This window comes from Gobio gobio (assembly GCF_949357685.1).
Source record: "Gobio gobio genome assembly, chromosome: 1".
NCBI lineage: Eukaryota > Metazoa > Chordata > Actinopteri > Cypriniformes > Gobionidae > Gobio > Gobio gobio.
This window is the reverse complement of record NC_137097.1, coordinates 73,437,585-73,452,158: the sequence shown is the minus strand read 5'-3', so window position 1 is coordinate 73,452,158 and position 14,574 is coordinate 73,437,585. Positions and strand designations below refer to the sequence as shown.

Sequence of the window (14,574 nt, the reverse complement as noted above, 5' to 3'; positions counted from 1 at the left end):
AAGCTTCCACACGTGGGAGAAATGTGACAGAGGGAGTGGGGTGTTGAGGTGCGGTGGACATACCTGAGATGGGTGTCGAGCTAAACCTCTAAGGAAGGCGTGGCCATCCGCGAAGGGGAGCACGTGGCGTCCTGGCGCGGAGTGGGAGATGTCACAGCCAGAGTGGGAAGACTGGGTCGCTCTGTTTCCCGGAAAAGACCGAATGTGTCTCCATCTGAACGAGCGGCGGATGGTGAGTCAATCAAACGTGAGGGGAGAAAGCAAAAGGCGTCTCCTTCTTTCAGCGCCGGAAAAAGGCGAGGGTCTGGCCAGTTCTGTACTTCGAAGCGCGCTGGCGGCGAAAGTAACAGAGCCGGATAAGGAGAGCTGGTGAGAGGCGGATCTAATATATATATATATATATATTTTTTTTTTTTTTTTTTAACTTCTCAACCACAGTGTTGACCGCCTCCCCAAACAACCCAGACTGCGAAATCGGAGCGTCCAGTAGGAAAACCTTTTTCTATCACGGATTTCCGTGTTTTAGGTTGAGCCACAGGTGGCGCTCTGCCGCCGCCATTGAACGTCCTATGGCGCGAGCTGTGCTTCGTGGCTCAAAGCCAAATCCACGGCTTAGCGCAGCCCCTTAACTGCTTCCGGTGTCAAACCGTAGCGCGCGAAAGTACGTCGACGAGCTCCGCGCATGTCGCTGAACGCCGCGCTTCCTGGCCGCTAGGCGGGAGAGCGTCGTCATTACAAAAAGGCCCGAAATCCTCAGAGTCGGACGCTGCGGTAAACACGACATCATCATCCAGTCCGAAGGAAACCGCGTCGCGTGCCTCCGGGTTGGGACACAAATAGTCGTGTGAAAAACTCGATGGGCGGAGTCCCGCGCACGTGCTTGGGGGAGTGAGGGAGAGAAAGGGCGAGGCCCGTCTGCTGGCACTCCACTCCTCGAGCTATATATCCGAACCCCAGGTCGCGGATCCAAGAGAGGCCTGCGCGGTCTCGGGAGCGCGACGGGGAAAAACGGATGACTCCTTCACAAAAACCGCGAGCCTCGAGCGGAGGGTTTTGAGAAGGAGATTAACACAAAATTAGCATTTTGAAAACCCCTCAGCCGCCTCGCGCGCGTGTGAAAACCCCAAACAATGTTCCACTATCCGCAGTTGCTGAAGTGCTGGTGATAAAGTCGAATGAAATCCAAGATATTTGGGCCAGAAAAACCGAAACCGAAGGGCATGAAATAGCCGCTTCGTGAAGGCAGAGAAATCTGAGGAGCAGATGGCGCGCGCACGCTAATATAGGTGACTACGTCAAGTGGGGCGACGTGCGCGCCATCAGCCAATCAATTGGCGTGATTCTATAAGGGCTTCAGACAATCGGCACACCCAGAAGGCGTCCCATTACGTCATTAAAGTGACGCAGCGTCGAGTGAACCTATGAAAGAGAACACATTTATCCAGTTTATAATATATTACAAATTTCATATTTAATAAAAAGTAACATTTCAAATTCAGCTGTTGCTCTCAGGCAACATTGTACCATCGTGGAACACAAGTATTACCAAACTATCACATCAAGTTATCATATTCATCTTCATCCTCATTTCCATCTTCAATCTCACCCTTACTGTCACTCTCTCCCTGCTGGATTGTCACTATCACCTCATCTTCCTCATCACATGACACCTCACCCTCATCAACTTCAGTTGCGTTTTACACATTTTTTAAAGTGCTATAGAAAATGTGCAGATCATAATATGTGCAGTTATAGTATGTGCATTACTATTCTTATATGTGAATATAAGATTACAAAATTATGCAAAAATGCAAATATATTTTGAGAATTCTAACTCTTTTCCTTCCGAATATACTATATTTGTATCCAACCTAGTGTGTCTGGTATGGCCTTATGCGATTCCATTATGGCACAATGTTGTCTTGAGGCAACACACAAGTTTTTGTTATTTACTCTAAAAAATTTGATGATATATAATATACAATTCTTGAAAAAACGTCTTAACTTACCAGTGAAGGTGAGTCATATTTTTTGTGGGTGATTAACTGGATGTAAATGAGTGAAAAATTCACGTTTCATTCGAGAAAATATGGAGCCATGTGACCTGTGCAAATGTGGACACAAAAATGGACCCCTGTGGGTCATGTGACCACTTTTTTGCACTTTCATTGATTAGTATTTGAACAATAAATTGGTGTTCATTTTATTAAAAATAAACTAAAACAGACTATGTTGCCTGGAGGCAACACCATAGAGGGTTAAGTATTCTGTATCCCTTTGGGCTATATAATCTTGAGTGTCTGTTCGAGCCCTTTTTCAAGTGCTCCACAATCTTATTTGGTCGTCCCCCTACATAGCACAGCGTGGTTGTACTGTCCCCGTAGCGGCTTGTCTTATTAGGCTTAATAAGACGAACGAAGCAGTACTTGTGTATTATCGCAAGGGAACGTACTCGGTTACTAACGTAACCTCAGTTAAGGAACAAGTACTGCGTTATTTGACTCTAGAGGCCGCTCTGTACTGTATAATGCCAGCAGACCCTTCTCAGAACACTTTACAGTTTAGGTTTTATGGCTTTAGTCATTCTCTTCAAATGCTATTGAAGTTAGAAACGTGTATAGCAATGCCATATGTAACTTTAGAGATGGTCCCTATGAAGAGTCCAACGTTTTTGAGTGCACTGTAAAGCTGCTTTTGAAACAATCTGTATTGCATAAAGCACTATATAAATAAAGGTAACTTGACTTGTCTTAATGAAACCGTTACGAAATAAACCATGTTAAAAATATTCAAGCTGTTTATGCTGAGAAAAAAATAGATAAACTAATAAATAATTAGATTTCATATATTGAAACATTGTCTCTTTCAGGTAGGATAAATGGTTTGGGGAAAATGGATGGCAGGAAGAGATGTACACTTGACAAGGAGCTGAGTACTGATGTGAATATGAGAAGACCAGAGTCATCATATAATGGTAATTTAACATTGATCTGTAAGAACAGCAATTTACATTGGGAAAACATCAACATCTTATACATTAAAATGTGAGCATATTTTAATATATTTTTTCTATGATGAAATAAGTTCTTATTCTTTTAACTGTTGCAGGTGCAGGAGCAGAATCAGCTGTGGCAGCATCTGAAAATGCAGAAGCAGGAGAAGAAAGGGCAAGTCAACAATCACCACTATCTGCAAAAACATGGAAACAAACAGCATTAAAATCCACAGTAATAATAGCCTAGGGATGTCACGGTACCAAAATTCCAGTAGTCGGTACCAATACCATACAAATTTATGGTACTCGGTACCAATTTCGGTACCACAGCTAAATGTTTTTTTTATTTTATTTTATTTAACTATTTTAATTGTTTTTATTAAATGTATTAAGTTTATTATTTATGAATCATAAGTAAATAATACAAACATTTAAAGGCTGTATGCTGTTTAAAAGTAAACATTGTTTATAAAAAATTTAATTAACCATCTAGGCATTATTAGCACCGAAGGTGCGAAGGCACCTATTGAAACCATTCCCGTTCTTATTATTATTAGGGGCCAAGCACCGAAGGTGCGAAGGCACCTATTGAAACCGTTCCCGTTCTTATTATTAGGGGCCAAGCACCGAAGGTGCGAAGGCACCTATTGAAACCGTTCCCGTCTTTTTTTCTTCCGCCATGGGAGTCTATGGCAGCCCATAGAACCGTATGGTAAAAAGTTGTGAAATTTGGCACACTAATAGAGGACGGGCTGGTATGTTACCATGGCGATTTTGGTGTCTCTATCTCAATCCCTCTAGCGCCACCACCTGTCCAAATGTGTACTCATGTTTATGCTAATAACTTTTGAACCGTAAGGGCTAGAAACGAAATTCTTTTTTCCTCTAATTTCTGAGCTCATGCCAATTCGATTGCACCCTATGTCGGCATTTTCCGTCTTGGATATTTCCCCGCCATTTTCAATTAACCAAAAAACCTACTTTTGCGAACTCGTCCTAGACGGTTCATCCGATTTGCACGAGAATTGAACCAGATCATCTTCAGACAATATTGACTAAAATTCTTACAAATCAAGTTGATTCGTCTAATCGTTTTCGATAAACGCGCGAACAAATTTTACATAACTTTTGCAAAAACACACTTAAGGCAATATCTCCGCAACGCTTTATCGTGTTCAAACCAAACTTCGTACATGTCATCACAAGCATGACCTGAGGCTACATGCAGCGTTTCGGCGCAGTGCCACCTACTGGTCTGGAGATACGAAAAATGGCTATTTTAGCTTTTCTTTGCTGAACCGTTTGTCCAAATATCATAAAAGGGGCCTCGTTAGATTCGGGACATCGTGCCGAGTCGACGGATATCCAATTTTACCATATCGGCCATTTTGGCTGTCGGCCATCTTGAATTATGTGCTAAAATGCTGTATTTTATCAACGCATGAACGGATTGTTACGAAACTCGGTATGGGTCATCACCACGATACCCCAAAGTAGCCTGACAAGTTTCGAAACAGCGCCACCTAGTGGAGATTTTTTGTAAAAAATGCTCAGAACTTTGGGTGTGGTTGACTTATTTTCACGAGACCCATCTCCTTAGACTCCTGAATCGTTGCCGAGTCCAACGATACCACACTTGCCAGGTTTTGCCGTATGGTTTGTGCACCGTTGTAATTTAGCGCTTAAAACTTTTTTGCCGATATCTTCGAAACCGCTAGTCCGATCGAGACGAAACCAGCGTCAGAAGTTCGGAAACATAGGTCGTTAGGCACAACTGCGAGCCCAAATGTCAAAACATTGATAGTAAGGGGTAGTAAAATCCAATCAAAGTCAGGTGTCAGGCTGAAACCCTATTGTAACTGTTAATTTTCCCATGATGCATCATTCTCCAGCTAAAACTGATCGGGCAGACCAAACCGTAAGTCGTAGAGACTTGAAACTTGCAGGGCTGGTAGTACTCACAACGACTACTGACGCCACCGAAGCCCGCCCCGATCGGCCTGAAGGGGGCGCTACAGCGATCAAAAGTACGAAACGGCGATCAAAGGTACGAAACGGCTCATAACTCCTCAACCGTAAGGCGTAGCCTCGAGTGCCTTGTATCGCTGGAATCCTTGGCTCAAGGCGGACAAAATGCATGCCCCAGATTTGCTCGTCAGAGTGGGAAAAATTTCGGCTATTTGGGATTTTTTGCAAACACCTACTTTTGCGAACTAGTCCTATGTTATTGGCCGGACCGGAACCAAACCAGCGCAGCGAGATTCTCTGGAGTCTGCTTGTCAAAGGTTATAAAAAAAAAGTGTAAATTTGGGTTCACGGTCCCTAAGGGCCGCCAAAACGTTGGAAGGGGGAGGAGCCACTTTTACTAAATTGGCTATAACTCGTGAACGAAACGAGGTATTTTCACCAAACTCAGCACGCATATGTAAGAGCTCGTTCTGTGGCCGCATGAAAAAGGACGTGGCGATTGGCCACTTGGTGTCGCTATAACGGTTAAAAAGGGGTCACAATGATGTATTTCTATGGAAAATCCCATTAAATGCCTGAAAGCGGCCCTTTTCCTGCCTGATTTGCATACAGCTTCACGAAATCACGCATGCGCATGCGTCACATGACCCTAAAGAGGCTTGCAGACTTTTATGGCCGCCGTGGCGCTTTAACTGTTATAAAGGTGAAAAAAATGCTCTATATTATCCTATGCAAACTGACATTTAATTGACTAAAAATTGCCTTCTCTGCGCAGAACTTCACCAAATCGGCTGAGCATGTGCGCCGCATTATTGTAAAGACGCGTGCAAACTTTAACGGAGATCGGGCCATCAGTAGAGGCATACCAGTTTAAAAGGTAAAAAAAAAACACCACTTTTCCATGATAAATGAGCTGAAAATGCAAAAATTGACCTTTGACCTCTCCGATGCACATGTCACCAGGCTTGATAAAGTTTTTGCCACCAGCAGCTCAAAAATCAAGTGCTCAGACCCTATAGTCTTTTTTTTATAGGCCTTTTTAGACCCTTTTTATGCCCTTTTTATTAGGGGCCAAGCACCGAAGGTGCGAAGGCACCTATTGAAACCGTTCCCGTCTTTTTTTCTTCCGCCATGGGAGTCTATGGCAGCCCATAGAACCGTATGGTAAAAAGTTGTGAAATTTGGCACACTAATAGAGGACGGTCTGGTATGTCACCATGGCGATTTTGGTGTCTCTATCTCAATCCCTCTAGCGCCACCACCTGTCCAAATGTGTACTCATGTTTATGCTAAGAACTTTTGAACCGTAAGGGCTAGAAACGAAATTCTTTTTTCCTCTAATTTCTGAGCTCATGCCAATTCGATTGCACCCTATGATGTAATTTTCCGTCTTGGATATTTCCCCGCCATTTTCAATTAACCAAAAAACCTACTTTTGCGAACTCGTCCTAGACGGTTCATCCGATTTGCACGAGAATTGAACCAGATCATTTTCAGACAATATTGACAAAAAATCTTACAAATCAAGTTGATTCGTCTAATCGTTTTCGATAAACGCGCGAACAAATTTTACATAACGTTTGCAAAAACACACTTAAGGCAATATCTCCGCAACGCTTTATCGTGTTCAAACCAAACTTGGTACATGTCATCACAAGCATGACCTGAGGCTACATGCAGCGTTTCGGCGCAGTGCCACCTACTGGTCTGGAGATACGAAAAATGGCTATTTTAGCTTTTCTTTGCTGAACCGTTTGTCCAAAAATCATAAAAGGGGCCTCGTTAGATTCAAGACGGCATGCCGAGAATTTTACCATATCGGCCATTTTGGCTGTCGGCAATTTTTAATTTTGTCAAAAAATGCTATATTTTACAAATGCATTAGTGTATTGTTACTAAACTCGGTATGTGACTTCCACGCCATGCTCTGAAGGTACTCAAAAAGTTTTGGGGCAGTGCCACCTTGTGGTCAAATATTATAACAAACTTGACAAAAATGCTAATAACTTTTGATTAAATTAGCCTAGTTTATTGAAACTGGTCATAATACACTCATTGGCTCATGCCGAGCACATAGATACCAATTTTGCCATATTTGGCAAACTTTCTTCTCCTCCATCTTGTTATTTGCTAAAAACCTACTTTTGCGAACTCGTCCTAGACGTTTAGTCCAATTTGCACGAAAATTTAACCAGATCATCTTCAGATGATGCTGACTAAAAATCTTACAAATCAAGTTGATTCATCAAATCGTTTTCGATAAATGTGCAAACAAATTTTATGTAGCGGTTGTAAAAACACACTTAAGGCTATATCTCCGCAATGCTTTATCATGTTCAAACCAAACTGGGTACATGTCATCACAAGCATGACTTGAGATAACATGCAGTGTTTCAGTGTAGCGCCACCTACTGGTCCGAAGATACAAAAAAATAGCTGTTTTTGCTTATAACTTTTGAACCGTTTGCCCAAAAATGATAAAAGTGGTCTCGTTAGATTCAAGACGACATGCAGAGTCGTCTGATATTCAATTTTATCATATCAGCTATTTTGACCGTCAGCCATTTTGAATTTTTTCAAAAAATGCTACATTTTACGAATGCATAAGTGTATCGTTATGAAACTCAGTGTCTGTCTTCGGCACCATACCTTGAAGGTATTCAAAAAGTTTCGGGGCAGCGCCACCTTGTGGTCAAAAGTTATGACAACATTACAAAAATGCTAATAACTTTTGATTTAATTAGCCTAGTTTAATGAAACTGGTCATAATACATTCCTTGGCTCAGGGCGAGAACATGGATACCCATTTTGCCATATTTGGCAAACCTTCTTGTCTTCCATCTTGTTATTTGCTAAGAACCTACTTTTTTTAACTCGTCCTAGACCGTTTGTCTGATTTCCAACAAAATGAAATCATATCATCTTCAGACTGTGCCGACAAAATGTTAGGGATTTTGCGTCGACAGATGAAACAGTTTTTTAAACTGCAGTGGCGAAGTTGAGCCATGATGCCAAAATGACTCTTGAGGTTGTATCTCTGCAATGCTTTGACATATTGGCATCAAACTTTGCATGTGTCATTGTTCCCTTATTCTGACCACACCACATCAATTTCGTAACTGTGCCACCTATTGGTTGAAAGTGATAAATCATTAAATCATTATTATTGACTCTATTTATCATTTTACAGCTATTTTGCCTAAAGTTACCTTAATAGGTCTTTAATTGCTCATTGCTGCAGTTGATCTGACATTGCCAGCATTTTTGGCATGTCTTGTCTTCTTCTTTGCGCTTGGCCCCGGTATTGCTGCTTGCAGCTATATTTATTATTATTATTATTATTATTATTATTAGAGACTTATTATTACAGAGACATAGATAAATCTACAGTAGACTACAACAGTAGCCCAATATATTCTGTCAATTTCATTTTTTAACCCAAACTTTTATTTTGACGTGAAGACCTTTGAGTGTCTGTGTTCATGATATGACATTGTTCTCAAATGAAACGGTAAATTCTCATGAAGTGACAGTTTATGCGTTTGTGTCCTCATTTAGTGACACACCGCAGAGGGGTGGGTGTGTAGGGGTGTGTGTGTGGGTGTGTGTGTGTGTGTGCGCCCGACTTCATTCACACAGAGACGCAGAACATGCAGGAGTAATATTTAAATAGTATTTTGCAGTTTATTGCACAGACACTAGTATATATTCGGCTACAGTCTGGAACCCTGCACTTTAGATAAACACGGAAGCGACTGAGCGCAGCTGCGGGTACCTCGGGAGTCTGTACTACAGAAATGCTGGTATCGTCACATTTTTATAATTTCAGTACCGACTTGGTACCAAAGTACCAGTACTTGTGACATCCCTAGCACTGACAGTTGCAGTAGTTGCGGTAGTAGTAAATAAGGCAGGAACAACAGGAGTTGATGCAGTAGCAGAAGCTGCAATAGTAGCAATAGCCAGACCACAATTACAAAAGGTAAAAAAATACAATACAGTGGGCAACAGATACAGTAAAGTGGGTTATATCTCTAGTAAAAAAAAATTATAGCAGCAGTAAAATGGGGTATTGAAGTAGTAAATCTATATTATTTTAATGTCATAACAATCCTGAAAGAGAAAGAAAACTAACACAGACAGAAATGAAACCATCTGCTAATAAGGCTAGGTTTAAGATAAACTTAAGAAAGCAATGACACAATCAAATCAATACTGAATGTGATTCCATGAGGATGGAACTGAATAAAATAAATATTATTATTGTGTCTGTTAAACAGAGAGAAAATGACATTGGACAACACCTACAGCAGCAAAAGACTGAAAGAGAAAACATAGAGCATCTATTTCACAGACTTCATCTTCACAGGAACGATAAACTAAGAGCTGGAGACATTCTTCAGATAACTGAACATTCATTACAGTCCCATGAATCCTGTGATGAAAAAGAGCTGGTTTTGAGTTTTATTCAAAAACTACTGATGATGAACTACAGAGCAAGATACATTCATGTTAATATCAATGAACAGGATCATACAAAACAAGGAGACTCTGACCTATCTGAAGACAGTAGTGATATATTTGAAGCAATATCTTTCTCTAATGAAGCAGCAAGTCAATCTGAGCGAATCCACCCGATGGATGTTCAGATGGCCGTGTTTCATTGTGCTGATGGTTTCCTGAAGCAGCTGATGGTCACTAAACTGTCCCAGTGTCAGTACGCTCTGCCTCTGCTTGTTCCTGACCCATTCACACAACAGATTGAGTTTCCTCTCTGGACATTCAGACAAATCAACAAGAGCTGGAAGAAAAACAGCAATGGTGAAATCATCAGTCAAACCGAGCCAGTCTATACGGCAGAAACTCCAATGGTGTTTTTCTTCAGGTTTGGCTCTGTGTCTTCATCCAAGTCTCAGCTGATGAACAGTCTGATCAATGAGAAACACAACACGTTCTTCCACAGGAACTGCCCAGGCAGCAGCAGAACCAGAGTCCTGATGGACGGAGTGGTGGAGATCGCCTGGTTCTGCCCCTCTGGGAAAAACACGGATAAATTCACTGACTGCGTTGCGTTCTGTAATCTACACGGAGATGCAGGAGACCATGAGAAACAGCTGGAGATCCTCACTGAAATGGCCTCAGTCAATGTTGTTCTTCTACCACGACTTCAGAAAAAGGACAGAAGTGCAGAAAAGATCCAGAACCTGTTCAGAATTACAACGCCGCTTATTTGTCTCTTTACGGAAGATGAATCTACTTTAAGGAAGATGAAGAAAGGGAAATTCCAAATCGGTCTGAAGGACAGAAATCAGTCAGATGTATCTGAAGAACTCAGAAGAGCTATAAATGATTGTCTCCAAGAATCATCTTCCACTTTCAGACTTGAAGACGTGTCCAAACACTCAGACATCAGAGTAGATGAGGAAGATGATGATGAGTGCAGGAGAGGAAGAGAAGCAGCACAGAAGATGATGAGTTTACTGGAGAATAAAGATCTGACAGAAATCAAAGAATCATTTCTGCCCTGTCAAGGGAAATTGTGGCGTCAGTGGAGTCAGAAGAACAAAGAACTACATCGACCTCAAGGAGATGAGACAGAAATGGACATCAGTAGAAAACGAACAGAGATTAATAAAATCCGTGAACAGCAGCATAAATCTGACATTTGTGAGTTTATTAGGCTCTTTATTCAAGAAATGAACTCAGACGATGAACATGAGAAGATGTTTTTTCTGAAATATCTTGGAATCCTTCTTGATGACTATATCTCAACTGACTTTTCTGCTCTACTCCAAAAGTATAATGAAAAGTGGTCAAGAGTTGTAAAACAGAAAGAGAATCATGATAAATCTGAGCAACTCAAGACTGAACAAGCAGAACTTGAAACAATATCTGAGGATCTTCAAGCTGCATCCTTTGGTTTGGAGCACATCGTGAGAGAGATCGGTCAGATCCATGAATCCTGTTCATTTGCGAAGAAGAACAAGAAAGACCTGCAGTGTCACTTCTCTTCTCTCCCGAGTCTTGGAGCAGACATGATGATCTCTGGATTTCCACTGGAGCTGATGGATGGAGATGCTGCTCATGTTCCTGTGATCTGGATCTCTGCTGTTCTAGATCAACTCATCCAGAAACTGGGAGACCAGAGAGTCTTTGTGCTGTCAGTTTTAGGGATTCAGAGCTCTGGGAAATCCACCATGCTCAATGCCATGTTTGGACTCCAGTTTGCCGTCAGTTCTGGCAGGTGCACCAGAGGAGCTTTCATGCAGCTGGTCAAAGTGTCAGACGAGATGAAAACACAGATGAACTTTGACTATATTCTGGTTGTCGATACTGAAGGTCTTCGTGCTCTAGAACTGGCCGGAAGATCAACAAGACATCATGACAATGAATTGGCCACATTTGTTGTTGGTCTTGGAAATCTAACCATGATCAACATATTTGGAGAAAACCCATCTGAGATGCAGGACATTCTTCAGATTGTTGTTCAGGCCTTCATGAGGATGAAGGAGGTCCGACTGTATCCCAGCTGTGTGTTTGTGCATCAGAACGTTTCAGACGTCACAGCTGGAGAGAAAAACATGGAGGGAAAGAGACGACTGCAGAAGACACTGGATGAGATGACAAAACTCGCTGCTAAAGAGGAAGACAGTGATGCTGAATGTTTCAGTGATGTTATTAAATTTGATGTTCAGAATGATGTGAAGTATTTCGCTCAGCTCTGGGAGGGCAGTCCACCGATGGCCCCACCAAACCCAAATTACTGCGAAAATGTACAAGAGCTAAAGAAATCAATTCAAACTTATACCTCAAAATCACATGGAATGATTCTGAAAGACTTAAAAGACCGTATTAAAGATCTCTGGGAAGCTTTACTGAAGGAACAATTTGTCTTCAGCTTCAGAAATTCTCTGGAGATTTCAGCCTACAGGAAACTGGAGACTGAATACAGCAAGTGGACCTGGAGTCTTCGCAGTGCCATGATGGAAACTGAGAACAAACTACACAACCAAATAGAAAATGAAACAATTCATGAGGTTGAGGAAACTGATCTTCAAAGAGAACTGAAGAAGACAAGTGATGAGGTGGAGAAATCAATGTCTGAATTCTTTGAGAAAGACAAAGATAAAGATATAATGATTCAGTGGAAAACATCTTTTGAACTCAAAATCAAGGAGCTTCAGGAAAACATTGTGAGAGAAACAAAGAGGAAATTGAATGAGATTCTTCAGCAGCGAGACCTGAAGAAAGAGATTGATGCTCAGAGGACAAATCATGAAAACACACTCTTTGAAAAGAGCAAAGAACTTGCCTTAAAACTCAAAGACAAAGCAAATGATGAAGAAACACTGAAGAAAGAGTTTGATTTGTTTTGGAAACAGAGTGTGACGAAGATCATCTCAGCCACTCCTCCAATCAAAGACATTAATATAAAGAGAGATGTGAGAGAGCTTCTTCGTGACACCCATGGAAGTGTTTCTGTAGACCACAGGAGGGAGAGGAAGGATATCTTTACTGTGCCGAATTATTCAGATTACGTAAAGATAAAGAAATCCAGTGGAGTTACAGGAGTTTTGACAAATGCCATCAGATCAGCTCAGAAGAAGTTTGGTTGCATTCTATCTAAAGAGGATGAAACCCAAATAAGAGCATTAGTCAAAGATGTTGCTCAGCAGACAGACACAATAATTCAGTCATTTAACATTTCAAAGATGGGCTACAACATCAGCTGCATTCAAAAACTCATAGATTACATCAAGGCTAGAGTAATGCAACATGAGGAAGGATCAGTGCAATATGTGTTTAAGAATGAATTCTTCAGGGATTTGGTCCTTTCCATCTATGAGAGAGCAAACAAGACGATCACTGACCAACACAGACTGTTCAAGGAAGCCAATGATCCTGTAATATATGTAGAGAAGAAGAGAGAAGAGTACTATAGTATTTTTAAAAAACATCTCAATGGAGCCGCATCAGCTGCCATTTTTGGTGAGATCATGTGTCAGAAACTGAAAGAGCCCATTGAGCAGAGCGTCTACAAGAAGACGGCCAGAGATCTGGCAGCTGAAATGAGAACAAATTGTGAATCACTGAATGGAAACAGATCAAAACTGGAGAAACACATCCTGAAGACACTGGCAGAAGAGAAAGATTTTGGCAAATACATTAACTACATTCATAAACCCAAGGATCACTTCAAGAGTTTCATCAGAGATGAAGTCAGTCAGTACATCACTGATAAGTTCAGTGTCAGTGTTTTACCCAAGATGAAGGAGAACATTAAACTCCTGCAGCAGAAGATCATGAAAGCAGCTCATGCATCTACTGAACATGTTCAAGAGAATAGAGGAGATGTTGGTTTGTGGCTGAAGAGTTTCACACAGCGGCTCTCAGATGAGCTGATCTTCTCTGAAAAAGACCTCAGTGGAGTAAAACATGATGATGTTGATGATTTCAACCTCCTAGAAGATGTGATAAAACAAGAACTTCCTGCTATTATGTCTGATATCAGCGATAGACTTAACACAGAGACATTTGACAAAAAACTGGACCTTAAGTTCAGGCCAGATGAGCTTCTGATTGACCACTTCTGTCAGTGCTGTTGGGTTCAGTGTCCGTTCTGTGGAGCCATCTGCACCAACACCATAGAAAACCATGATGGAGATCACAGCGTTCCTTTCCATCGTGTTAATGGAATAAACGGGGCATACTATGATGGTACAACAAACTTGTCTGTACGAATCTGTACAACAGCAGTAGCAAGCAGCACTCTAATGTTTTATCCCAATGCCTTTAATTATACACTCCTCTGCAGAGATTACAGAAGAGCAGGAGGAGTTTATGCCAAATGGAGCATCACCTCCGACCTCTCTGAGCTGCCCTACTGGAAGTGGTTTGTGTGCAGATTCCAGAAAGATCTGGAAGAACACTACAAGAAAACATTTGAGGGGAGTGGTGAGATTCCAGAGGGATGGAGATATTACTCAAAAGAGGAAGCTCTTGAGAGTTTAGATAATTTTTAATACATGTGAAATGAAGAGTTATAGTTGTCTCTAAATTGTCTAATTAGCCAACATTCAGACTATATTTATATTTTACAGCATTTAAGGGTTTTTAGATTAAATTTAATATATAATGTACATGAAAACATTTTTATTGGTTTTGGAGAAAAAGGTCTGTTTCTCCCATCATTCACTTAACACAATAAAAATCATTAAAATAAAGATTATAAACATTAAAAAAATGGAGCATGACAAAAAAGAATAATTTAGTATTATTATAGAACTAATTACTCCAAAACTTTGTATGTTTTTATTTACTTTATGTAATTCTGTTTGAATACTTTAAAAATCAACATTAACGTTTTGTGGTGTAATGTTGGGAGCAGTCTGAGCTGTAGTAGATTTCACTTGTAAATGATCAAAACACAAATGCCAAAAACAAAAAATGCCAATAATGGGCAAGTAAATTGAATAACAGAATTAATATTATACTGTACATGATTAACAATAAATGAGATGAAACTGAAACATTTGAATGATTTACTGTAGCTAAAGCATTAAACATTGTAGTCTTAATGCATAGACATGAAACAACTGTTAAGAAATAAA

The 14,574-nt window shown here is 40.8% G+C and overlaps 3 protein-coding genes across 3 annotated transcripts in view; 2 read left to right on the top strand and 1 right to left on the bottom strand.

The window, feature by feature from the left end:
- The window catches only part of LOC307125338 (uncharacterized protein), a 500,360-nt gene that overhangs the window by 229,102 nt on the left and 256,684 nt on the right, over positions 1–14,574 (top strand). The gene's annotated exons all lie outside the window — the stretch shown is intronic.
- Positions 1–14,574, bottom strand: part of LOC307122960 (uncharacterized protein) — a gene marked incomplete at both ends in the record, with an annotated part of 765,959 nt that overhangs the window by 507,487 nt on the left and 243,898 nt on the right. The window lies entirely within an intron of this gene.
- LOC307135766 (interferon-induced very large GTPase 1-like) lies at positions 149–13,986 on the top strand (the record flags this gene model as incomplete). The annotated part of the gene is made up of 4 exons (XM_079832412.1): positions 149–369; positions 2,874–2,974; positions 3,109–3,167; positions 9,244–13,986. 4 exons carry the CDS (start codon positions 149–151, stop codon positions 13,984–13,986), a joined length of 5,124 nt encoding a protein of 1,707 aa, XP_079688538.1.